The 27,666-nt window shown below is 43.9% G+C and overlaps 1 protein-coding gene across 2 annotated transcripts in view; it reads left to right on the top strand.

The window, feature by feature from the left end:
* Positions 1-27,666, top strand: part of LOC118364035 (mannosyl-oligosaccharide 1,2-alpha-mannosidase IA-like) — a 233,064-nt gene that overhangs the window by 112,505 nt on the left and 92,893 nt on the right. For both annotated transcript variants that reach the window (XM_052489417.1, XM_052489418.1), the window contains exon 3: positions 22,961-23,076. In XM_052489417.1, the coding sequence (XP_052345377.1) occupies positions 22,961-23,076 (116 nt within the window). The remainder of the gene's footprint in view (positions 1-22,960; positions 23,077-27,666) is intronic.

Genomic DNA, 27,666 nt, shown 5'->3' with positions numbered 1-27,666 from the left:
CTGTGCAGGCCAGTCAAGTTCTTCCACACCAATCTCGACAAACCATTTCTGTATGGATCTACCTTTGTGCACGGGGGCATTGTCATGCTGAAACAGGGAAGGGCCTTCCCCAAACTGTTGCCACAAAGTTGGAAGCACAGAATTATCTAGAATGTCATTGTATGCTGTAGCTTTAAGATTTCCCTTCAATGGAACTAAGGGGCCTAGCCCGACCATGAAAAACAGCCCCAAACCATTATTCCTCCTCCACCAAACTATACAGTTGGCACTATGCATTGTGGCAGCTGGCGTTCTCCTGGCATCCGCTAAACTCAGATTAGTCTGTCGGGCTGCCAGATGGTGAAGCTTGATTCATCACTCCAGAGAACGCGTTTCCCCTGCTCTAAAGTTCAATGGCGGCGAGCTTTACACCACTCCAGCCGACACTTGGCATTGTGCATGGTGAGCTTAGGCTTGATCCTTCGATGACGGCTCTTCCTATCATTGTGAAGCAAAATTCGTTGGATTGTTCACCCACTAATAGGGAACGTGAGCTGGGTTTAGACCGTCGTGAGACAGGTTAGTTTTACCCTGCTCGGCCTTGGAAACCCATTTCATGAAGCTCCCGACAAAATATTTTATACTCCTGTCAGCAATGGGTGTGGCTGGTAATAGACACATCCACTAATTTGAAGGGCTGTCCACAGTCTTTTGCATGTATAGTGTATCTGTTTTGTTTTTGCAGAGGCTGCAACTCAATCCACTGCATCCACCCGTGTTCCCCTTTCGCATCTGTGGTGGAAAGAGGAAGAGCTGCAGCTCTATTTGTCAGACCAGGAGATATTCTGAAAATCGGTCTTCTCACGAAAACGTCTGTAGCGGCCGAACGGTTTGGCCTACAAAACTAATAGGACCAGTCTATGGAAAGATGAGACTCTCGGACACAATGGCGTTACACGTGTCACGCGACTCGTCTGAAGGTAACCCATACACATGAATGGAAGTATGAAGGGTATGGGTTTATGCGTTAAATATGTGTAGAAAATGTAATAATAATATTTCATGAGCTTTCGTATGTCTTCAAAACCTTATTCCGTGTGATACATTTGACGGTCTTTTCTGTTGTTTATGGATATGCCTTTATTATCACGTTTCACTTGGTCTCTGAGCCTCAGATGGTTCTTTGTTAGCATTGTTATATTTGACAGACATCTATTTACTCAGCTTTCTATTTACACAGACAAGGCAAATTGGACAACAAGTCTTTCTAAATGTGTCATGGCCGGATGCTTAAAGAAAAGAAATGAGTGCTGTTGATATGCCGAGTACAATCGAGGAATGATGTTGACATACTCAATCAAGACACATTGAAACTGGATCTGTGATGGAATTGAAATCCCTATGATATTATGGAAGGTTTAATCTTTAATGTGGTATGAGAAATGTTGTTCTTCATGCCTTTGACTGGTAAAGGAGAGACATAATGTGTCACACTGGCAGATTAGCTTGTGTGTGTGTGTGCGTACGTGTTTTTGGTTTTGCTGTCCTTGGGGACCAGAAGTCCTCACAAGGATAGTAAAACAAGGACATTTCAGACAAATGTGTGCATTTCGCTGGTCCCCACAAGGAAAAAGGCTATTTTAGGCTTAGGGGTTAGGGTTAAAATTAGGTTTAGGGTAGCCCTTTCCTGCAGTTGAATGACCAAAGTGCCCTCTAGTGGCCTAATTGGTTAGAATGTTTTTAATAATTTCATAATATTTTTTTATTTTATTAAATGCCGAGAATCTGTTGTTTCTATGTCAAACAGTTCTGTTATATTTCAGTCCTCTGTGATGTGTATATATAGTGTAATATCGGGATGCAAACTTAAAATTTCTATAAATTTCAACTCCACAGAACATCTAACATGGTACAGGTGCATTCTTTTTTTGAGCCCATAACCATGTGTGTGAGGTGTATACTTTTGTTTCAAAGTACATTTGTTTGACTACCAAGAAACACTCTGTGTGACCCTGATTTAGCCCACTGCAGTAAAAGATTATTAAGGGTTAGGGGATTGGGAAAATAGGCTTGTGAATGAGAATCAATAGTTTGTCCTCAAGGATAGTAAAACAAACCTGTGTGTGTGTAATGTATTCATCGCAGCCACAATCACCCACATTTGTAGTTTGACGTTTCTTAGGAGAAGTTACATTATAATAAAAAAAGTTGGAAGTTTACATACACTTAGGTTGGAGTCATTAAAACTTGTTTTTCAACCACTCCACAAATGTCTTGTTAACATTTACATTTAAGTCATTGTTAACAAACTATAGTTTTGGCAAGTCGGTTAGGACATCTATTTTGTGCATGACACAAGTCATTTTCCAACAATTGTTTACAGACAGACTATTTCAAATATAATTCACTGTATCAGAATTCCAGTGGGCCAGAAGTTCACATAGGCCACAAGCCCACTGATAATCTCCCCCGATCTGGGGCTCCACGCAAGATCTCACCCCGTGGGGTCAAAATGATCACAAGAACGGTGAGCAAAAATCCCAGAACCACACGGGGGGGCCTAGTGAATGACCTGCAGAGAGCTGGGACCAAAGTAACAAAGCCTACCATCTGTAACACACTACGCCGCCAGGGACTCAAATCCTGCAGTGCCAGACGTGTCCCCCTGCTTAAGCCAGTACATGTCCAGGCCCGTCTGAAGTTTGCTAGAGAGCATTTGGATGATCCAGAAGAAGATTGGGAGAATGTCATATGGTCAGATGAAACCAAAATATAACTTTTTGGTAAAAACTCATCTCGTCGTGTTTGGAGGACAAAGAATGCTGAGTTGCATCCAAAAAACACCATACCTACTGTGAAGCCTTAGTTTTTCTGCAAAGGGACCAGGATGACTGATCCGTGTAAAGGAAAGAATGAATGGGGCCATGTATCGTGAGATTTTGAGTGAAAACCTCCTTCCATCAGCAAGGGCATTGAAGATGAAACGTGGCTGGGTCTTTCAGCATGACAATGATCCCAAACACAACGCCCGGGCAACGAAGGAGTGGCTTCGTAAGAAGCATTTCAAGGTCCTGGAGTGGCCTAGCCAGTCTCCAGATCTCAACCCCATAGAAAATAGAGGGAGTTGAAAGTCCGTGTTGCCCAGCAACAGCCCCAAATCATCACCGCTCTAGAGGAGATCTGCATGGAGGAATGGGCCAAAATACCAGCAACAGTGTGTGAAAACCTTGTGAAGACTTACAGAAAACGTTTGACCTCTGTCATTGCCAACAAAGGGTATATAACAAAGTATTAAGATTAAATGTTGTTATTGACCAAATACTTATTTTCCACCATAATTCCACCATTAAAGATCCTACAATGTGATTTCCTGGATTTTTTTTCTTCTCATTTTGTCTGTCATAGTTGAAGTGTACCTATGATGAAAATTACAGGCCTCTCATCTTTTTAAGTGGGAGAACTTGCACAATTGGTGGCTGACTAAATACTTTTTTGCCCCACTGTATATCCACAGTAAAATGAGCACTATATCGACAGAACCTGAAAGGCCGCTCATCAAGGAAGTATCCACTGTTCCGAAACCGCCACAAATAAGCCAGACTACAGTTTGCAACTGCTCATCGGGACAAAGATCATACTTTTTGGAGAAATGTCCTCTGGTCTGATGAAACAAAAATATATTTTTTTGGCCATGATGACCATCGTTATGTTTGGAGGAAAAGGGAGAGGCTTGCAACCCGAAGAACACCATCCCAACTGTGAAGCACGGGGGTGGCAGCATCATGTTGTTGGGGTGCTTTGCTGCTGGAGGGACTGGTGCACTTCACAAAAGATGGCAAATTATGTGGATATAGGGAAATTATGTGGATATATTGAAGCAACATCTCAAGACATCAGTCAGGAAGTTAAAGCTTGGTACAACATTTTTATTTTACCTTTATTTAACTAGGCAAGTCAGTTAAGAACAAATTCTTATATTCAATGACGGCCAAATGTAAATAAAAACTTCCTATAGGGAGGAGGTCAGAGAACTGACAGTGTGGTGCCAGGACAACAACCTCTCCCTCAATGTGAGCAAGACAAAGGAGCTGATCGTGGACTACAGGAAAAGGCGGGCCGAACAGGCCCCCATTAACATCAACGGGGCTGTAGTGGAGCAGGTCCTTGGTGTCCTGCTCCAAGTTCCTTGGTGTCCACATCACCAATGATCTATCATGGTACAAACACACCAAGACAGTCGTGAAGAGGACACAACAAAACCTTTTCCCCCTCAGGAGACTTTGGCATGGGTCCCCAAATCCTCAAAAGGTTCTGCAGCTGCACCATCGAGAGCATCCTGACCGGTTACATCACCGGCTGGTATGGCAACTGCTCGGCACCATCAGGCGCTACAGAGGGTAGTACGTTCGGCCCAGTATATCACTGGGGCCAAGCTTCCTGCAATCCAGGACCTATGTACCAGGCGGTGTCAGAGGAAAGCCCATAACATTTTCAGAGACTCCAGTCACTCAAATCATAGACTGTTTTCTCTGCACGGCAAGCGGTACCGGATCGCCAAGTCTAGGACCAAAAGGCTCCTTAACAGCTTCTACTCCCAAGCCATAAGACTGCTGAACAATTAATCAAATGGCCACCGGACTATTACATTGACCCCCCCAACCCCCTCCATTTGTTTTGTACACTGCTGCTACTCGCTGTTTATTATCTATGCATAGTCACCTCACCCCTTCCTACATGTACAAATGACCTCTAACCTGTACCCCCGCACACTGACTTGGTACCGGTACCCCCTGTATATAGCCTTGTTATTGTTAAGTTATTGTGTTACTTTTTCTTTTTTTAATTTAGTAAATATTTTTCTTAACTCTTCTTGAACTGCACTGTTGGTAAAGGGTTTGTAAGTAAGCATTTCACGGTAAGGTCTACACTTGTTGTATTCGGCGCATGTGACAAATAAAGTTTGATTTGACATATTATTTTTCTCTCTCTCTCTCTCTCTCTCTCTCTATATATATATATATATATAAAATTCAAGTGGCTTTATTGGCATGGGAAACATATGTTGACATTGCCAAAGAAAGTGATGTAGATAATAAACATAAGTGAAATAAACAATAAAAATGAACAGTAAACATTACACTCACAGAAGTTCCAAAATAATAAATACATTTCAAGTGTATGGTAACGATGTGCAAATGGTTAAAGTACAAAAGGGAAATAAATAAACATATATGGGTTTTATTTACACTTCACTGGTTGACCTTGTCTTGTGGCAACAGGTCACACATCTTGCTGCTGTGACGGCACACTGGTATTTCACCCAGTAGATATGGGAGCTTATCAAAATTGGGTTTGTTTTCGAATTCTTTGTAGATCTGTGTAATCTGAGGGAAATATGTGTCTTTCTCTCTCTCAATTTCAATTCCCTTTCTCTTTCTTTCTCTCTCTCTCACACACACGCGCGCACAAACGCCCACGTGCACACACACTGTGCAGTGATTATCTTAGGTCAGCTTGAAGTGCTCATTTAGCTGGACAGGTAGTTAAGGCTTCCCTGGCTGGCAGACAGACGATTTATGTAGTCTGAATCGGAGCTTGAGAGTTGTGCCTCAGCCAACACACATCATTACAGGGGGGTAGCTGATGGACAGGAGAGTCGGCAAAGGCAAGGACATGTGCAGCAACTGTCACTGCCTTCTGAGAGAAGAAGCAGATCGCCTGGAGTAAGGGATGATGAGAAGGCTTCAGGAGTGTCATAACACCCAAGGCTTGCGGCTAGGAAAATACTTGTATATGTATAGATATGGAGAGAAACTTTCTGAGTAGGGAGGGTAACATAAAGTCATGCAGGGACACTTGTTAATATTTAGAGAATTGCCAGAGAAAACACTTAAGCACGTTGAATAATTTTGAGAGTTTGGCTCGGGAGCTCTCGCTGGTGCCCTAGTTTTATGAGTGTTTAAACTAAAAATAATCTTGTGACATTCTTCTTCAAGCGTGCATATTATCTGTGAGGCTGATTCGAAGCAAGCACCAGGCGGCAGGTGTTCCCTGTCTTTGAACAGAGCTAGAGTTTGAGCTATAGTACGATGTAAAAGGAAGAACAGGAGGTGAACGTGATGTACTGGATCAACTCTCAATCCCACAGATTAGCCCTGGAAGAAACATATCAAAGGGGACCCTGAGTTTGGGAATCCCTGGGTCAGGCAGTATTATTATTTTCCTTTAAGTTTATTGAATACAGTTAAACAGATCCATATTTTTGGGAGGAATCATCAAGATTACCGTTGTGCTGGAGTTTTTCTTATTTTTAATAGTATGCTTCCAGCTCCATCTACCTAGTATCACGTTAAGGTGTATGAGTTTACTCTTTAATGTTTATTGAATACAGCCTTTAGCATTCACTTGAACTCACCCCGGCAGTGATTCCCTGAATTTTTAAAGACGGAAGTATAGCCTACTCTTGTTGTTGTCGTTGATGTTCTCCCTCGCTCCCCCAGACTCCTAACACCGTATCATTCCATGTCCAAATCACTCAAACCAAATTTCAGAGGACAAGCTGATTGTTCATTTTGTTCAACCTCTAGGTCAAACAAACAAGGCTACAAACCCTCCAAATACAAAAGAAAGGTATCAATTCAGTACCACTCCATTGTGAATAGCAATCAAGGCTTTGGGCTCTTTGACCCCAGGGCTATTTCCTCGCCTTCGTACTTGGCTGGGAAGCAGCAGCTAAAGAGGAGAGAATATATTTAATGTCAACCCCGTCTGCCCATTATGTGTCCTTGGAAACCTTGGCTTTCTTTCACCTCTCCCTCCCCTCATCATCACAGAAGAGAGAAGAATAAATGGAAGAAAGAAAACATGGGCTGACTTTCAAACACCCTTCGAGATCTCCGGCTGCTGTGAGGAATAGGATTAGGCGGCGAGCTCCAGGAACGGGTCGTCTGAAAGCTCTCTGTAAAACTGCTCATAAACAGACCGTTGCTTCAGGCCAACACTGCCACATAAACCCACGAGTAAATCCTTCCTTTGTGTCTCTGCTTACTGAGACAAAAAAACGGTGATGGAAATGCTAACCAAGATTATGTCCCAGTTTTCTAGATTGTCACACATAGACCCAACAGTGCCAGTAACTTGTCAATGTCTTTCACACCAATAGGTGTCCACTCGATGACTTTTGATGATACTTTTTTTCTTCTTCTGCACCATGACTCTCATTTTTATTTATTTTTGAAAAGGTAAGGCTTCTTTCCTAGCCTCTGCCTATTCTGTCTCCTTCCGACCCGTTAAAACAAAAGGGGACAGTATCACTTCCTCTTCATGCTCACTAATGCGAGGCGAACCATTCCCAAGCCTTAATAAGGGCTTAAAGGGATGTTCATCCACTGTGAGCGATGTCATTACCACGGCTTTAGAATATGTGGATCACTAACTTAAGCACACACTGTAGCATACAGCGCAAACCCACCGCAGCCAGATGCTGAGGAGAACATGGTGATCATAACAGTACAGGAAAAAAAGGACACGACATTAGCAGTCACAGCATCACTTTTCCCTGTGGAGCACAATATTGTCCTCCAATAGTTGTTATATCCTTAAACAATGCATCTCTTATGGCTAGTAATTGGATTGTCTACACGCAGTGTTTTTGGCAGTTCTCTCTCTCTCTCCCCAACACAAAGAGACGGAACGCCCCACTCTCTCCTCGCTCCCCTTTGCAATTTCCTCTTGCCCTTTATCTTATCGCTGTGTCCTTTCTCAAAATATATTTTTATTTCCCTCGTTTCATCCCCCCTCGGTAGTCTCTACACCTCTGCCGCCCCTCCTCTTTTCTTATTTTCTCTCCTCCCATGAGATGCAATTAAAAAGCACCAGCCTTCCCAGAATGCGACACGGGCCTACCCCTCAGCCCCTATGTGGACCCCAGGAAGAGTAACTGATGCTTTTGCAGCGGCTAATGGGGATCCTAATAAATACCAAATACCCCTTGACCTTTTGCGTACAGCACACCCAGGTACCATTTAAACCAGAGGCGTTTATAGAAGAAACCCACAAGCACTTCAATGGTCGTAAAAGCAGCATGGAGCACGGAGAAGGCCATGTGGAAGCTCAATAGAAGCCGATCGATGCCCCCAGGTGATGAAGTTGAGGGTATTTATTATTGAAGAGTCCTCTTCCCTCTTCTTCCACAGAGGTGGGATCAGAGTGGAAACCTTTTAGAGACCAGTTGGTGGTCCGTGGATCCCCTCGATCCCTTCCCTCTGATGGATAGGAATTTCTGATATAGCCAGGGTGAATTATTATGATGTGAGTAGGAGAAAAAACTGAGACATAGAGAGGCCTAAGATTCTGAAGGCATCTTTAGAGAGTGCCAGCCTGTATAGATACTGTCACAGTGAATAAAAACCATACGGGAGACACACGCTGGCACCATGGTTCCCAGTGTCAAGTCGACCTTGAAGCCCCATCATTCGCAGTCCTCCCTTTTCTGTTATCCAGAGATGTTTTTTATTGAAGGCGTTGAACTGGGAAGCACCCTAACATTATTGCCATTCTATCCACCACCCTCCCACCTGTATAGAGAGCACACAGTTCTTTCCCACTCTCCAATTATGTCCCAGAGTGCATCTGGTCTCAGGGGTAGTGTGCATTCGGTGAAGGTGCCAGTAGGGAGGGGTAAATAAAGTGGGAGGACCTTTTTGTCAGGGTTAAATGAAGGGCTAGGCAAATGACGCCTCTACTCTGACTGTCAAATAATACATACAAGCCGAATGAAGGGTCAACCCCACCCGTTCACACCCGCCTCACCCCCGCTTACTTCCCCTCATCCCACAGGCACTGTGATGCGTGACACACAGTGTGGAAGATATCATCTACTGTATATCTCCATAGCGACAGAGCCCCAGGTGACAAGTCACTTTCCCAACCCCCGCCCCCCTCCCCTGTCACTTCTCTCACCCTGGAGACCCAGTCCCAACCCTCCTTTCAATCTCACAGATCTGATGTTGAACCAATAAGGTTTCCATCGTTCTCTCCAGCAAGACACAAATCATCATAATTATAGTCTTGTGTGTGCTGGGGGATGGGCATACGGTATCTTTCACACATACAGTGTCTTTCAAATATGATGCTTTTCCCACCATTGAAACCTCTTAAGGATCGGACCCTTTTTTTCCATTTTCACCTAAAATGACATGCCCAAATCGAATTGCCTGTAGCTCAGGACCTGAAGCAAGGATATGCATATTTTTGATACCATTTGAAAGGAAAAATGTTGAAGTTTGTGGAAATGTGAAATGAATGTAGGAGAATATAACACATTAGATCTGGTAAAAGATAATAGAAAGAAAATATATAGATTTTTCATCGTTGAAATGCAAGAGAAAGGCCAATATATGACTTAGGAATCTAGGTACAATTTAGATTTTGGCCACTAGAGAGCAGCAGTGTATGCGCAAAGTTTTAGACTGATCCAATGAACCATTGCATGTCTGTTCAAAATGTTGTATCAAGACTGCCCAAATGTGCCTAATACATTTTCAAGTTCATAACTGTGCACTCTACTCAAACAATAGCATGGCATTCTTTAACTGTAAAATGTACTGTAAATTGGACAATGCAGTTAGATTAATAAGAGGGGGGGGGGGGCGATCCTGTAGAGGTTATTAAATAAACACCAGTTATGAGATGCAGTAGATATGTATAGCTCTCATTATTCTACCTACTGTAATTTTCTAAGGGATTGTACAGTAGTTGTCTTCTTAGAGGCAGATATTCTACACAGCACAATGTTTTCTTTGATAGGTCTCAGGGAATAGGAAGACTTAGCTTCTAGCATATGGAGAAGATTTTCCCTAAGAGACGCATGTAAGAAGGGTTGTGTTATGATGAGCTTCTATTGGCTGTCATGGACAAAGTAGAGTTGTTATTATATATGGTGCATTTTCAAAGTATTCAGACCCCTTTTCCAAAATGTTGTTGCTTTATAGCCTTACTCTAAAATGAATTACATTTATTTATTTACCCTAATCAAATCAATTTGTATTGGTCACATACACATATTTAGCAGATGTTATTGCGGGTGTAGCGAAATGCTTGTGTTCCTAGCTCCAACGGTGCAGTAGTATCTAACAATTCACAACAATACACAAATCTAAATGTAAAATAATGGAATAAAGAAATATATCAATTCAAATATTAGTACAAAAATAAAGAAATATATAAATATTAGGACGAGAAATATATAGATATTAGGACAAGACACACCTGTCAATATAAGGTCCCATAGTTGTCAGAGCAAAAACCAAGCCATAAGGTCGACGGAATTGTCCATAGAGCTCCGAGACAGGATTGTGTCGAGGCACAGAGCTGAGGAAGGGTACCAAAAAATGTCTACAGCATTGAAGGTCACCAAGAACACAGTGGCCTCCATCATTCTTAAATGGAAGAAGTTTGGAACCAACAAGACTCTTCCTAGAGCTGTAGGAATAAACTGTCTAAATACCTGTTTTCGCTTTGTCATTATTGGGTATTGTGTGTAGATTGATGAGAAGAAAAGAACCCAATTTAATCAGTTTTAGAATAAGGCTGTAACGTAACAAAATGTGGGAAAAAGTCAAGAGGTCTGAATACTTTCCGAATGCACTGTATATACAGCAATTAATGCATGAATTCAGATTTCACAGTTTGGAGTGCAGCGTCTTATTATTTAATGTGTTATTGCCAAGGAACCATCTATTGAATGGGAGTTGCCACCTGCTTCTCTCGTCTCATTAGCAAATCTAGCATACATTCCAGGAGGGAAATCTGTGGCAGGAAACAAGTATATTCTGAAAGCTTACTGTTTCTCCGTGCATGAGATAATACAGACGTTGTGTTCCACGTTTTGTAAAAATGCCACATATAGTAGATCATGATATATATATATATATACACATACATTTTTGTTAACCTTTATTTAACTAGGCAAGTCAGTTAAGAACAAATTCTTATTTACAATAACGGCCTATTTTCACTGCTTCCTATTAGGTGCAGGGGTGCAACAGGTAAGCGGTCTCTACTGTACGCTGTGGAAGAAGACCACCTGTCAGTACAGGTTTCTCCTTGCGCTGGATGATGGCAGACCTGGCTGCACTGCTCTGCTGCTGCTAGCACTGGAGCAAATGCAACAGCCTGGAGCCTACAGGCCCCTACAGGTTCCCATGCACTGCTCCAGCCTCTAGTACAGCTTCACAAGTCTCCTTTCTGGAGACTCAGCTGGGGTCCACAGACTTGCATGGACATCAGAGGGAGCAGAGGAAAGCTAGTGGGGTGTGCTAGAAAAAGTAGCTAGCTGAGTGAGCTAGCCGAAAAGTACCTAGTGAGCTAGCCGAGAGCTGGTAGGAATAGGTACCGATTACAGACTGAGCTACCGTAGAGCTAGCAGAAAGAGCCAGCCTAGAGCTAGCAGAAAGAGCCAGCCAGATAGCCAGCCTAGAGCTAGCAGAAAGAGCCAGTCAGTGAGCCACACTAGAGCTAGCAGAAAGAGCCAGCCTAGAGCTAGCAGAAAGAGCCAGCCAGATAGCCAGACTAGAGCTAGCAGAAAGAGCCGGTCAGTGAGGCAGCCAAGAGCTAGCAGAAAGAGCCAGCCTAGAGCTAGCAGAATGAGCCAGCCAAATAGCCAGCCTAGAGCTAGCAGAAAGAGCCGGTCAGTGAGCCAGCCTAGAGCTAGCAGAAAGAGGTACAAAGTGAGCTAGCCGAGAGCCAGTAGATATAGGAATAGCGAGCGGACCAAGTAAAAAAACAAAAAAATCCAAGCCAAGAGTGTTACCCGATTGCACTAGCTGATTGAGATCGCAAGGGAGTGTGTTGCGTCATCACTTCAAGGATTGACAGCGATCCAGTGGAAGCTCATCTTCAGCTGACGATGCTCGTCATAGTCTCGCTGTGTTGCCAGTCCCTACTGTGATAGCTACACTTGTTCTGAGCCATGCAAATATATCTTCTAGCTCCTCTGTGAGGACATACAGTAGTTGATAGGACTGGGGGAAGAAATCATTTCTATTAAACCTTTCCACCAGACTACCCCTCTCCCCATCTTTGGATTAAAACAAACAAATAAAACCCCACTGTACCGAACATGAGCGCATCAACAAGCCCCTCGCCATAGGGATTACACAGTCGCGATAATGAAAAACTTGTAGCAAAATGTATGACGAAGCAGGGGGATTAAAAGGGATTGTACTGTACTCTATCATAGAGAAATAGTTAGGGTCAAAGGTCAGGGGTTGACTTCCCCGGGCCTACAACTTTATATCTCATTGTTATGTCTGTTATTCCCTTCTACCACTCATCCTGTCTACTGGCCCCGGACCCAGAGTTTATGTAAACCGATCAGTCTTGTCCGAGTCGTCTGACGTGCTATATGTGTCACTCCGAAGACACGGTGACCCAGATGATGACGTCTTCATGGCTATTTGGGTTGGTGACATGGTCCGTGACATGGTCAGTGACATGGTCCGCGACATGGGCCGTGGGGTGTAGTAATCAGCTTGGCACTTTAATCACCAGCCGTCACTCCCTCAAGCCTTTAAGCTCACGGTCGCATTAAGGAACAGCTTTTTGGTCCTTTCACTTTTGGTTCTATTTATATCCTATCCTTGACTCACTATAGGCCACTGCGTATCCCAGTAGTCGGCTTTAAATATTGTACCATGCGGAGTGCAATGGAATACTCACAAAGTGTTTGCGGTTTCCCCATCATACATCCACCAATCAGTCTGTTCTTCAAATCAAATCAAATTTATTTATATTGCCCTTCGTACATCAGCTGATATCTCAAAGTGCTGTACAGAAACCCAGCCTAAAACCCCAAACAGCAAGCAATGCAGGTGTAGAAGCACGGGGGCTAGGAAAAACTCCCTAGAAAGGCCAAAACCTAGGAAGAAACCTAGAGAGGAACCAGGCTATGTGGGGTGGCCAGTCCTCTTCTGGCTGTGCCGGGTGGAGATTATAACAGAACATGGCCAAGATGTTCAAATGTTCATAAATGACCAGCATGGTCGAATAATAACAAGGCAGAACAGTTGAAACTGGAGCAGCAGCATGGCCAGGTGGACTGGGGACAGCAAGGAGTCATCATGTCAGGTAGTCCTGGGGCATGGTCTTAGGGCTCAGGTCCTCCGAGAGAGAGAAAGAAAGAGATAAGGAGAGAATTAGAGAACGCACACTTAGATTCACACAGGACACCGAATAGGACAGGAGAAGTACTCCAGATATAACAAACTGACCCTAGCCCCCCGACACATAAACTACTGCAGCATAAATACTGGAGGCTGAGACAGGAGGGGTCAGGAGACACTTCTTGTTCTTGTCTCTATTTAGTCTACTATATTATCCATTTCTATCCACAACCATGGTATACTGTATATCTCCTTATTCTCGGTGTAGACCAACTTTCTATGTGGAGTTTTGATTGGAATACTTTGTATTTATGTCTCAGAAGTATTTTCTGTTACTGTGGTGACCACCACACAGTTTCAACAGTAAGGCCCCTCCCTGACTAATAGGCCACGCACACACATTCTCCCTCCTCAACCAATTATATAATCACTCTTCTTCACACTCCACCACTAGTGTGTCTGTGCATACAGGTTATTCATTGGTCGCCTGCTCAGGTATCTAAGGGATCCACTGGTAATTGGGCGGTAAAGGTGTGACTCAGTGCCCCAGACAGAGCGGATACTGCATAGTGGTTTGCCCCTCATAGGGAGGGAGGGAGGGAGAGGGAGAGAGAGAGAGAGGGAGGGGGAGAGAGAGAGAGAGAGAGAGAGAGAGAGAGAGAGAGTTCTCAGAGTGAGTAAAGGAGAGTTTGGCTGGTGTTTAAAGGTTGTTGGATGAGTTAAGGATTTGAAGTTCAACAACTGTTATAAAAGAGATGAAGGTTTTTTGACCTTTGCAATTTGTTGTGAAATTACAGGTTGGTGCATGAAATGAAAGGTGAACGCACCTGCTGAGTTGTTAAACGAACCAATTATTGGTGAATTGTTCATTCATTGCTACTGTATGTACACAGTGTGTAAAGACTTTTCTCTCTTTTTAAAATGTTTGGTTTGTTGGAAAATGCTTTATAACTTAATGTTCTACAGATGTAAATCATTTCCCACAGTATATCCCGTATCAAAACATACAGTTCCAATTTTTTTTTTAAGTTCTCTATAATCACACTAGATGATTATTTAATTGTATTTCCAAATCCACAGGCAGTCTATACAGTCTGTACTTTGGGGCAGTTTGTTTATAAAGTAGGATGGATCAACACACACACACACACTATCCCCCTCACATACTCCACCCCCTCTTCCTCCCTCTGGGTATTCTCCTCTCCTACACTAATGATGCTGAACGACTCTGCTTTCATTTCTCCAGCTGACGGGTCCTCTCCATCAACAGGTTGGCCAGGTTATTCCAACCCATTTTAATTGGCCCAGGCAAACATTACTCAGGTGTGTGTGTGTGTGTGTGTGTGTGTGTGTGTGTGTGTGTGTGTGTGTGTGTGTGTGTGTGTGTGTGTGTGTGTGTGTGTGTGTGTGTGTGTGTGTGTGTGTGTGTGTGTGTGTGTGTGTGTGTGTGTGTGCGCCATGACTGCCCGTGTTTGTGTGTGCTTTTGTGTATCGCACAGCTGACAGGCCAGGCTCCTCTGTTTAATCTCCAGGAGAGATGGAGAGACCGGGGGAGATTTATACTTCATCTACACCTGCTTACTGCTGGAGTCACAGCCTGTGGGAGGTAGAATCAATGCAAACTTCACCCTGCCCTCCGCATCTCCGTCTGGAAACAGGAAGACCTGTCAATTAGTTTACCGAGCTGCAGACTCTGAGTGCCTCCAATTTGTGGTGTAGGCTCTTTCTGCTACACCTATTTACTATTGGTATCAATGTCGTCGAATTGTTGGCACCGTAGGCCCATCCTGGTCTGAAACAACTGACCAATCATGGCACAGTTGTCACCAACCATTCAGATGGGGTGGGTTAGTGGTTACTATAGCATCAGATATAATCTTCTTCCCACAGTGGCTGTGTGTCAATCGATCGTGGTGAGAGTGGGAAGGGGTGGATGGATGGACAGAGGGGTTCGATAGCACAGTATGCAGCCTGTAATCTCGTTGGAGATATTGTAACATCTGACGGGACTGGGGGGGGGGGATGAGATGCTCTGTGCTTGTCTCACCCTCCCATAGCGGCTAATTAGATGATGCCAGTTAGACTGACTCATCTGTATGTGCATGCTACATGATTATAGCCTTTATAATCATGTTTGGTTACTGTGTGTATCTGATCTGAGTAGGTGTGGGGGGGGTGATGTGTGTGCCTGCATGTGTGCATCTGTCTTTTGTGCATGTGTGGATGTGTGTGTATACAGTATGTTTTCATGTGTGCATCTGCCTTTTGTTTTGCATTCAGTTGCAGGTTTCTAGGAGCACATACTGCACCGCCATGTTGATGTTAAGATGGCTTTAAGTCAATTAGTTTAGAATATCATGAGGAGTAGGAACTGAAAAACAAAAATAAAGGGGCAATTAAAATCAGTGCGCATTAAAGCCTCCTGCATCAAAATATTAATTAGGGTGCGGGGGATGTAAATGAGAAATCTCTCTCTCTCTCTCTCTCCATCTCTCTCTCTCTCTCTCTCTCTCTCTCTCTCTCTCTCTCTCTCTCTCTCTCTCTCTCTCTCTCTCTCTCTCTCTCTCTCTCTCTCTCTCTCTCTCTCTCTCTCTCTCTCTCTCTCTCTCTCTCTCTCTCTCTCTCTCTCTCTCTCTCTCTCTCTCTCTCTCTCTCTCTCTCTCTCTCTCTCTCTCTCTCTCTCTCTCTATATTATCCATTTATATCTCTCTCTCTCTCTCTCTCTCTCTCTCTCTCTCTCTCTCTCTCTCTCTCTCTCTATATTATCCATTTATATCCACAACCATGGTATACTGTATACAGTATCTCTCCTTATTCTCGGTGTAGACCTACTTTCTATGTGGAGTTTTGACTGGAACACTTTGTATTTATGTCTCCTTACTTAGTTTATGTTCTGTTAATTCCCCTGATATACAATATAGGCTTTTGCCCTTTGAAACAACACTGACAAAACAGCTCACCGTTCCTATTCACAGCATTTTGGATCCCTCCCTACCCATTAACACAGCAGAAGTATTTTCTGTTACTGTGGTGACCACCACACAGTTTCAACAGTAAGGCCCCTGACTAATAGGCCCCGCACACACATTCTCCCTCCTCAACCAATTATAATCCTCCTTCTTCACACTCCACCGCTAGTGTGTCTGTGCATACAGGTTATTCATTGGTCGCCTGCTCAGGTATCTAAGGGATCCATTGGTAACAAACAAAATAAATATAGGCCTAAAATATTTTAATGAAACAGCAGGGATCAGGTCTCGAACCCTCGACCTTCGAACCCGAGGTCCGGAGCGCTATCGACTGTGCCGCAAAAGCCTGCTCGTCCGGCAGAGTAGATTTCCGCGCTTATAAACCCAGGGTCGTTACAATGTATATATTTTTGGGGGCTTGACTGTTTTGCATGTTATTTTGGCATTAACACGTGTCACACATCCATTTGCATTTGGTACCTTTGGTCGAGTGTTAGCGCCAAATCACGAAACCCCTGTTTCTCCACCGTGTAAATTGAGGCCGTGTCTTTGCAGATGTAAGTTGTAACGGCAGCTGTTCTCCTTCCATCTTTGTGATTCTTTGCCATATGCTGTGCCGTGGGCAAAAGCCTCTTGCAACGTCTGAGTCGGTGGTTTGTGTTGAGCACTAGACCGTACTTGTTTGCCTCTCATCCGTAGACTCTCTCCGTAGTGTTTCACATGATTCTTGCGTCGGTGGTAAGAGAGGTTTGAGCCTGTTGTCGGGACCCGGCCTGCGGGCATATTTTGCAGAGGACGGTTTTCTGGTCCGTGTGTCACGTTCTCTCTCCTCCATGTTTGTTTGTGTTGCAAATGTCCTTTCACATGGCACGTGTGGAAGAGCGCAAAGCGTCATCCAATTGCCGAAAAATATTGCCGTAAAGAGTGGGATTTGCAACACCACGAAATAAACGATAGAGCATAATATGAAGCGATAGACGTTTTTCTATCGTCACACGATCTATATCGTCATATCGCCCAGCCCTAATGAGAGGTAATTCATTTTTGTAGATTGTCTACAGGTATGTTGTCAACAGGTATTATTGCCTTGAGCGTTCTGAAGTACATTCCTACTTATGGCATTTTCAATGCTGATAAATGGTTTGAATCAGCATTCAGCTGGACGTTAGAGCAGGACACCAGCCGGTGTGTGTCTGCTCTGTGTGGCTGTACATTGAGAGGCAGACTTTACACACACTGTCTCCCACTCTCTCCCTGCCTCATCCTCTCCCAGCTCTCTGCTACAGCCGGTTGGGACTCGACTGGACATTGGTGCTACATCACTGTCAGACACACACACACACAAACACACACGCACACATACACAGACAAACACATAAACACACACGTCTTCACATTCAACAGGGTCAGCTCCCCGCAGGCTTATGGATTAGATCATGTGCATCAGTAAACCGCTCCTATCGCAGCAGCTTTGTCTCCATGGCAATCATGTCATTTTTATGTTTGATTCAAACAGAGGCTCTATTGCTGTTGCCTATATACTGCTGATCATTTCACAGTTTATTTACAGTGACCAGAGAATGTGTGATGTTTACCATTAGGGAGTTAGAGAGGTTTGAGAGTTAATTGGCCTCAAGGGATCTAGGTTGGTGTGGGTGGAATGCGCTCTTGGGGAGGTTCCGTGAGATTGAAGTGGGTAGGAAACTATTTTGAGAGTACCAATAACAATTTCAGGTAATACAGTGTGTTTTGACAAAAGTGTCACTTTTTTTTTTACATCATCACCAATCTCTCTGACTTATTCCTAGTAGACTGAAACAAGGTAAGGTGAGCCAGGCATTTCTCTTACAGCCTGTGGTTGTTTTGACCACAGTAGGTGGTTTCAGCAGGATGTGGAGGTGGAGGTGGATGTTTCTCCCGAGAGGACCAAACTCACTGGGCTCCAGACAGCTACTCTGACTGTGAACTGTAGACAACAACAAAAAATCTTGTTGCATTAGAAATATCCAAGGGGTAGCTGGCAAACCCAAGAACACAAAGGTCTGACGATCCAGAAGAATGTCACACTTGCGACAGACATGACATGAAAGGAAAGAGTACACCCTTGATGGAAATTCTTGAAATGAAGGATATAACATTGCAACAATTACCCCATGAGGAAAAGGTACATTCGGGAAGGTTTAGCTGTCATCAGCTCGAATAGGTCAAATTAATTTTGGCCACTCGTCCTGTATTGATTTTCCTTGACGCTACTGTCAGTTGTTCGTCCGAGGTTAAACTGTGACATTGATATTCCATACTGATAGTTAAATAAAAGGTTGAATAAAAATAAAATACTGCTGAAAACTCCACTCTGATTGATAGCCTTAGGTATTTCTTACATTCCTCCTCCTTTACCGTTCTCTTTGCTGTTAAGACCCCCCCACCCCACCTCTCTTTCCTGGAACACGTTCATAACACATTTTACCCTCCCTGTCTTTTCTCCAATATGCCCTCATCCTTCTCCTCTCAACTCCCCCCTTTACACTCATTGCAGTTCCATGCTACACAGACAAGTACATTCAACAAATTAGATTCCTGAACACTGACATGTCGAGGCTAAATCTGTACCCCAGCTTCCACTCACTGGACCTGAAGCTCCATGGACACATGCGTCTGACGAGGCTAGCGTTACCTTGGTGATGGTAATTGGACACCCACAATCAGTAATACAAGAGTGGTGTAATGAATATGATATACCAGAGTCTCTATCTATTAAAATCACATTGTTATGTTACCGGGCTATTTCTCTCACGGTTTCTGGTATAAGTTTGAGAGCTTAATTGAACAAGATGGCTGAACAAATTAGCAGTGTAGATCTTTTTTTGTTGTCTATGGTTATTCTTCTTTCGCCAATGGTAATTACCGATGGTCCTCGCTGAAGGGTGGCCAATGTTCCATACGGTATATACAGTAAGTCTGGGTTCTCCAACAGTCCCTTCAACATTGTCCCTGAGAGGGTTAAGTTATTTATATCCTATTGAATACAATTTCAATATTGTCAATGCAGAGAGATGACCAAATCATCCATTTTGTTTCTTGAACTTGAATGAACAGAACAGTTCATGTATTGATTGGCCCTATGGGGTTAGAGGTTACTCAGAGGGAATGTTGTTCTGTCATGCCGTTTGTCTCAATGGTTAACACGATTTCAGTCTGATGGAATTTGTTGCCGTGTGCTCTGTGTGTGTACTTGTGTGTTGGGTGTGCGCACGTGTGTGTGCGCGTGCATGCGTTTGCATATGCGCGAGTGTGTTACTGTGTGTGTGGTGTGTGTCTGAGTGAGTGATTGATTGATCATGTGTAAATCTCTAGTATAACCAACCGGACCCTGTTGCCTAGCCAGCTTTGATAAATGAACATCCACCAGCCAATGTCTCACAAATAGGGTTCTATTCACTCCATACACACAATACACATAAACACACATACAATCTCTCCAACTCATTTCCAACATAGAATATATACTCATGAACACACACGCACATGCTTGTACACACATACACATGCTGAAAAACACATACACACCACTCTCTCTCTCTCGCTCTTTCTCTCTCTCTCTCTCTCTCTCTCTCTCTCTCTCTCTCTCTCTCTTTCTCTCTCTCTCTCTCACACACACCACCTCTCTCTCTCTCTCTCTCTCTCTCTCTCTCTCTCACTCTCTCACTCACTCACTCACTCACTCACTCACTCACTCACTCACTCACTCACTCACTCACTCACTCACTCACTCACTCACACAATAAATGTTATGAATGACTCTACTGTGACAAGCTCCTGTACAGGTGCTCCTGAGTTGCTAGGGGCAAGGAATTAGATTCATTCATATTTGTTTATATTCATGTTAAAGTAATTATGGTGGCGTAGCAATTGCTCTTTTTTTAATCAATTTGGAATATGGGAGCATATCAAACCAGTTTATTACAGTTTATTACAGGATCAGTTTATTACAGCATTTCAAATGGTTATCTTCTAATTAATTGGTATGAATTTAAACACATATGTGATTACATTTCAGTTTGGCGAGCAGCTGCTATTACAAAATCATTTCTACTGTCAAGGTTAGATTATAGATTCCTCACTTAAGCTTTGATGCTTAATGGTCGGTATTACCTGAATGTGGAACCCTCCAGGTGAAGGGCCTCTGAAATAAATAAAGTTTTTTTGGGCCACGCCACGGGACCCTGGGAGTAATGTGTGATGGATTGATCTGTTACCTCTCTCACCTGAGTCCATCAATCATCTGTGCTTAGTTGCTGCTGTTTTCAATAGGAGTTTTCCACACTCCACTGCTCCCCGACGTTCGCCGTCCCTGGGATTGGTAATGAGGAGTATTAGCTATCGCTTTTTTGCTATGTGTCCTCTGAAACATCATTTGTCATCAAACTGCAACAGTACAGTTAAGTGCTCACTATGCATGGTGAGAGTCCTTCACAAACAGAAATGGAGAATATGCTTTTGAGAGTCTTTATTTGGTGGCAATGGACTTCGCAACGAGATCTGCTAGAGACAGGAAAAAGTTCACTTGTTTGACAGAGTTTTCACAGTGTTGGCAAGATGTCACATTATCTTCATAGCGTATATGAAACTACTGACCAAAAATATAAGAGTTACAGTTCATATAAGGAAATCAGTCAATTTAAATAAATTCATTAGGCCCTAATATATGGATTTCCCATGACTTGGCAGTGTCTCTAGCTGGAGGGTAGCAGTGCCCAAGTATGCATGCTTATCTCAACTCTGAATCCGCTATGTGCTTAGCTATAGCTGGACAGTAGCAGTGCCCTCTCATTCTCAATGTAAGGTGAATCCCTGTCAGGGTAAACCCAGCTGAAGTGGCCTGAGATGTGTGTTAAATGGGAGGTGACTAGCTGCGCGGTTGGTGCGTAGGGGTGTGTGTTAGATGGGAGGTGACGAGCTGCGTGGTTGGTGGGTAGGGATGTGTGTTAGATGGGAGGTGACTAGCTGCGTGGTTGGTTGGTGGGTGGGTGCATGTTTTAGATGGGAGGCGACTGACCGTGGCAGTGGAGAGACAACACACTGAGGGCCCTGTCACGGACCCCTGCAACCATACATCAGACTTAAAGGTTTGGAGCAAAGTGGCCGTGTGAAGAATTATAAGTGAGAAAGGCACTGCAGTCCTCCAAGGGATAAAATCGAGTAAATAGCCTGGTGACACTATCTATCTACTAAAACTGACCCTAGCTCTAAACTTAACCTTAGAAAGCAGTTGCTTAGCAACGTATAGTTTGTTGATAGTATGACCATCTACAGATGGAAAATCTGAACTATCCAGATTTTCAGTTAAGAACAAATTCTTATTTTCAATGACAGCCTAGGAACAGTGCCTGTTCGGGGGCAGAACAACAGATTTGTACCTTGTCAGCTCGGGGATTTGAACTTGAAACCTTCCGGTTACTAGTCCAACGCTCTAACCACTAGGCTACCCTGCCGCCCCATATGACATGAGGCTGATAGTGTGTATATGACGCCAATCACTCAGCCATGTCACCTATGAACCCTCATCCCTGCACCCTCCGCCTTCTCCGCTTACCTTATCAGATGACCTCAATGTGGTAGGGTGAAAGGTCAACAATGTGAGAGGCTTTCTGGGTAATCTGAAAAGCACATATTGTAGGCTACTATTACATGTATGCTATGATTATTTAGATAAAAAATACATCTGAGGCAGAAATATTTGAGGGCAGAGGAAAGCTGAGTTGGGGTTTGCAGGGAGGAGGCTTGCGTGACGATAAGAGAGTTTGACGTCTGTCTCCGCCACCCAAACCACATCAGACAAGCCAAACCCTGGCATCTTAGCCGCCCACTGCATTGCACAGTCTGGCCAAATTCAAATGACTTGGGTTAGAGAAACTATCGCTCCCCTTCTCGCCTCCTGTGTTCTGTTGCCTCTGCTCCATGAATGTTTTGTCGCCTCAAGATACGATTTTACATTTGCGTATCTGCCGAGCCACACAATAACTGCTCATAAGAATCGCACCACTTTCATGCGCCAGGTTGCTGTGTTGTTGCATCAGATAGACAGAGTATCTGTGTTGAGCTCTGTTTACGGGTGAACATGAATGGGCACATCATATTTTTCAGCCTAATCGGTTACTCTACCTATAGTTCTGTTTTCAAGCCCTACAGTGCATGTAATGGCCATTCCTGCGGTATATGTTGGCCTAGTTTCTACTCTTGTTATTTCTCCATTTTCAGGCTTCCAGTTGGTGTGTTTCTCCTGCAACTCTTTTGCTCAGTAACACAATGAGGACACTGATTCCTCTGTTCACAGCTCTTTCCATTAAAGCCAGCCACGGATCGCATATTTCTTCATATGAGGAGAAAAAGACCATCCAATCTTGCTCTTAAGGGCTGTGGGATTGAATAAAAGCCTCTGAACATTTCTTATTAAGGTTGTGAAGGGAATTTAATAACCTCAAATGAAGTGCATCTACAACCAGCCATTGGAGCATAGGGATCACAGATCCTGCACTGAATGCAATTAGGAACGCAGCAGGCTCGACTGTTAATGTTCATCTTGGAGGTAGATGGCTTTCATCTAGCCGAGACAATGTCATAGCATAATTCAAGATTAAAGATGCAGATGTGAAAGCTGTAGTTTGTTCCACTGTAGTTTGGCATTTCAGGGCTTTGCTTAACTTTGCGGTCTTGGTACTTCTGTCTGCTTTATGTCTCTGAGCCTCAACTCTAGTCATTCTAATTTCACCCAGAACAAGAATGCAGTGTGATGTCTGGCACTGCAAGTCCCTATACCCCATGGTTCTGACTGTTCTGTGTGTTTTGCAGGTGGTCTGAGGGGAGCCTCCATCGTGGATTCTCTGGACACGCTGTATATAATGGGATTAATGGATGAATACAACGACGCAAAGGAGTGGGTGGAGACCAGCCTGGACCTGAACTCGGTAAGATCAAATTCACTCATTGAATATTATCTCTGCCATTCATGTTGGAGGACCAGTTGTCTACCACAAACACTCTTAGTAGTGGTCTTAATGCTTCGGTTGATTTTAGTGCTTCGGTTGTCCCCTGATTGATCCATTTTCCAATCCCTCCTATCTTGTTGGAGTAACAATCAACTACCCCAACACTAGAAGTAGGCTGTCTGACTTGGCACTTAATAAAGTTATCATCAGTGGTCTTAGTGTGCCGTGTTGATTTTAAGCCGATTGGCCACTTACTGACCCAAAGTCCTGTCCAGGGGGTGGGGCAGTTTGCCAGCGCTATATAGGGCATTCCAGATGGAATAAAGGATGTCTTGTGTGGCCAACCCTGAACAACTGATCCATTCTAACCACTCTTTGTTACTGTGCCATGGGATTATTTTAACTCTCCCAGAACTCTGTGTGCTGTGGGATTGGATGAATTAAAGAGGGCGGGAGTAAGAGAGAATGTATGTGGAAGCATGGAGAGAGAGAGAGAGAGAGAGAGAGAGGAGCGAGAGATAGAGAGAGGAGGTCATTGGCCTCCCCGTTGAGTAATTCCATGATAATATACTTCTTCTTGGAGTCGGGAACAGAGAGGTCTGCCAGTTTGGACATTATGTGGAAACTGAGTGAGTGAGAGTGATGGTGCCAGCCAGCAAGGTAAGTGTGCCCTGCTGCTAACGGACTAGTTATAGGCCCTCCATTCCACTCTGTTTCCACACTTTCTGCAAGTCCCTCATTGGGAGACTTAATTTTGTCCAAAGGCAATTTGGTTTCGTCATTAATCAAATATCATCTTTCTGAGATCTACTGGCTAAGAGATGTCTTTAATGTGTTAAGGTGATACATTGTCCGAGGTCAGCGTTTTCTATGGTCTATTCATTGATCTGGCTATTCCGTATAGCACTTCGGCTTTGTCCCTCTTGGGAAGTTATCCTGAAATCTACTCAAACCTCCTGAGTGACGGGTTTGACGTGCTCTTAGTAGTTGCCGTGAACTGAGATGAGCTAGACTTAGATGTCAATAGATGTTGACATGCAAAGAACGGTGAGTACAGTTTTTGTACAGAGCATGTATACCATTTTAGACACCCAAAGCAAGCCATGTCTCGCTCCTTTCTCACTCTCCTTTCTAACTCTCTTCTCCCTCCCTTTATCCTTCTGTTTTTCTTCCTTTCTTCTCCCTCCTTCTCCCGCTCGCTCACACATAGAGTTTTTCAGTCTTTCCCTCTGGCAGCAGTTGGGCAATATGAAGATGACTATCGATGTGGGTGTGCAGCAGTAGCTCCTGGTCTTGGCAGAGAGAGCCAGGGCAAGAGACACTTAGTAACGGCAGCCCATGACAAACAGCAACCTCGTCAGCATCATAAAGACACCCAGGGAGGATTTACACTCCCGGCCGTACTTTGTCACTGGGCTAGCGAGGTCAATCTGTCACCATTCTCCAACTCCTCCGATCAATTGTCCCAGAGGGTCTCCTCGTCTGAGTGGACGGATATCTGTCCTGTTTTGGACGCCAGGCCATTTTAGGTCAAAGTCACCACACTTTGGGAACTGGGGCAGGGATCTAATTGACGTATAGGGATTGTTCCTTTGATCCGTTTTTAGGCTCAGCAATTTAGTTTTACAAAGTGGCAAAAGAGAATGTTAAAATTACATATTTTCCCCACACGTTAACGCTACAGCACCTTATGCACCTAAGTGGAATTAAACCACTAACAACACAGTCATTCATGCTCTAACCAAGTGGTTCTCAATCGGTTTTGGCTGGGGACCCAAATTTGACAATGACAATTTTTTTTTTTTAATTTTACCTTTATTTAACCAGGCAAGTCAGTTAAGAACACATTCTTATTTTCAATGACGGCCTGGGAACAGTGGGTTAACTGCCTGTTCAGGGGCAGAACGACAGATTTGTACCTTGTCAGCTCGGGGGTTTGAACTCACAACCTTCCGGTTACTAGTCCAACGCTCTAACCACTAGGCTACACTGCTTTCTTGGGCAGACTTCACTTGCAAAATAGACTCTGTCTCAACGGGCTACTATTATGGTATTAAAGAAAGTCATTACACAGACATATTAACTGAGAAAACATTTACCAATTGAAGAGAATAAGCCATTTAAAATTAGGCCACCAATTCAAGAGTGGTGAGTAATAAATGATCAGACTCAGAACATGACCTCAAAAGCAGCCCAATAATGTTCATGAAAAGTAACACATACCAGTGTTTCAAATAGAAAAGCAACAATCATAAGCATTTCTTAATCAGCAATTACCATGTGAATAGTTTCACAACATTGAAAAGTGTTTTAAGGTGTACGTTTTTGACCAGTTCAATAAAATGTCAAATGAATGTCAGAATTAATTAACAACAATAATTGACATATTGAACAATAACTCATCAACACAGATCGGTTGTGCTGAACGGTAGCATGATTTTGACTGCAAGACAGACGAGAGCAGGATACTCTCCCATTACGCTGCACCAGGACTGTGACAGTGTCATTTCCGGGAGCTCAGTCCACGATCAAATCCACGATCAAATGACAGCTCAAATGACAGCTCCACCAGCTGATCCTCTTCGTTGCTTGGCAACGTGATGTTTCCCATCTCCACTTGATAGGGGTCCCCGTATCCAGTCATCTTGTCTCCTGTTCTCCTCCGGGAAGTAGTCGCAAAACTTTCCCTGCAGCTTGACAAGATGCTATTGTAACGGATGTGAAACGGCTAGCTTAGTTAGCGGTGTGCGCTAAATAGCGTTTCAATCGGTTACGTCACTTGCTCTGAGACCTTGAAGTAGTAGTTCCCCTTGCTCTGCAAGGGCCGCGGCTTTTGTGGAGCGATGTGCTTCGTGGGTGACTGTTGTTGATGTATGCAGAAGGTCCCTGGTTCACGCCCGGGTATGGGCGAGGGGACGGTTTAAAAGTATACTGTTAACATTGATGCTGTTGACCCGGATTACTGGTTGCTGCGGAAAAAGGAGGAAGGTCAAAAGGGGGGTGAGTGTAACGGATGTGAAACGGCTAGCTTAGTTAGCGGTGTGCGCTAAATAGCGTTTCAATCGGTTACGTCACTTGCTCTGAGACCTTGAAGTAGTAGTTCCCCTTGCTCTGCAAGGGCCGCGGCTTTTGTGGAGCGATGGGTAACGATGCTTCGAGGGTGACTGTTGTTGATGTGTGCAGAGGGTCCCTGGTTCGCGCCCGGGTATGGGCGAGGGGATGGACGTAAAGTTATTCTGTTACACTATTAAACGGTGTGTCGCCGTGCGCTTTGTTGATCAGATTCTGAATCTTGAAATCAGCTTTGGGAAACATGTTCATCCCTCCCGTTAGAAACATGATTTGCCCTAACGGCAAGCTTCATCTTCGTCCCCCTGTACAAATTGATTGTGCCTCCTCCCTTGCATTGATACATTGAGAGAATTCAGATCAAAAATATACACCAGGTAGGCAACCTGCACGAGCGTTTCCTCATAATCGGAAAGTACGGGCAGAGGGGAATTGTTTACCAAAAGAAACGCAGAAATCTCTGCTCGAAGCTCAAAAAAGCGACCCAACACTTTACACCTGGAAAGCCAGCGGACCTCTGCATGATAAAGCAACCTGATGGTGCTCCCTCCCCATATCCCTGCAGAAGGCCTGAAACACCTGCTTCTCCTAGAACTCTTTTTGATATAGTTGACACGCTTGTCCTTTGTTGCCAATGCCTCCCTGTGTACTACGCAGTGGTTCCACGTCGCACTCGGTGCCATCTCCAGGATCTGCTTAACGACAACGAAGTGCTTTCCCGAAATGGCACCCATCCCAGGCCAGTCCCACGGAGCCCAGGTACATATTCATTGTGTTAAAGACAGCCTCAGCAGTGGTGGTGGTGGGCAAATCCGCACTAAAAAGGAACTGCTCCTCAAAGTTATTATCCCATCCCATTCGAAAGTATGGTTAGCCACATCAGTGGATTAATCTAGCTGCAGTGCGTAATGGCCATTTGCACTGATGCGTTCTGATGTCTGTACTGAATTCTCCTCTTCGTGGTGTCATTGGATAGGGATGTGGTTTTAAGTTGTTTGGCAGCAAACTCTCCCAATATTTCAGGTCACATATCAATCACAGCAGGGGTATGAGATCCTCTGCGTTGGTGTGGGATTGTTTTGTACTTAGCAATGTGCTGGGCCACCAGGTATGATGCGCAAAGTGCCTTTTCTTGTACCGTGCATACGTTCTTCAATGAATATTGTGAGGCCTCCAGATATTGACATTTTTCATTTTTTTTAAGTCAGCTGTCTTATCTTTGTGTCTTGGATGCTTGGTGTCCAGATCCCTTTTCATTTTGGAGGGGTTTCATGCTCTCATTAGCTAATAGCTCGTTGCATAGGACGCACTGCGGTGCACACTCACCCTGCCTGTCTTATATGTAAATCAAAGTGTATTTGTCATATGCTCTGAATGCAACAGACCTTACAGTGAAATGCTTACTTATAGGCTCTAACCAATAATGCAAAAAATGTATTAGGTGAACAATAGGTAGGTAAAGAAATAAAACAACAGTAAAAAGACAGGCTATATACAGTA

This window comes from Oncorhynchus keta, chromosome 31, assembly GCF_023373465.1.
Source record: "Oncorhynchus keta strain PuntledgeMale-10-30-2019 chromosome 31, Oket_V2, whole genome shotgun sequence".
In the NCBI taxonomy this organism is placed as follows: Eukaryota; Metazoa; Chordata; class Actinopteri; order Salmoniformes; family Salmonidae; genus Oncorhynchus; species Oncorhynchus keta.
This window is presented reverse-complemented; position numbering and strand designations above follow the sequence as displayed.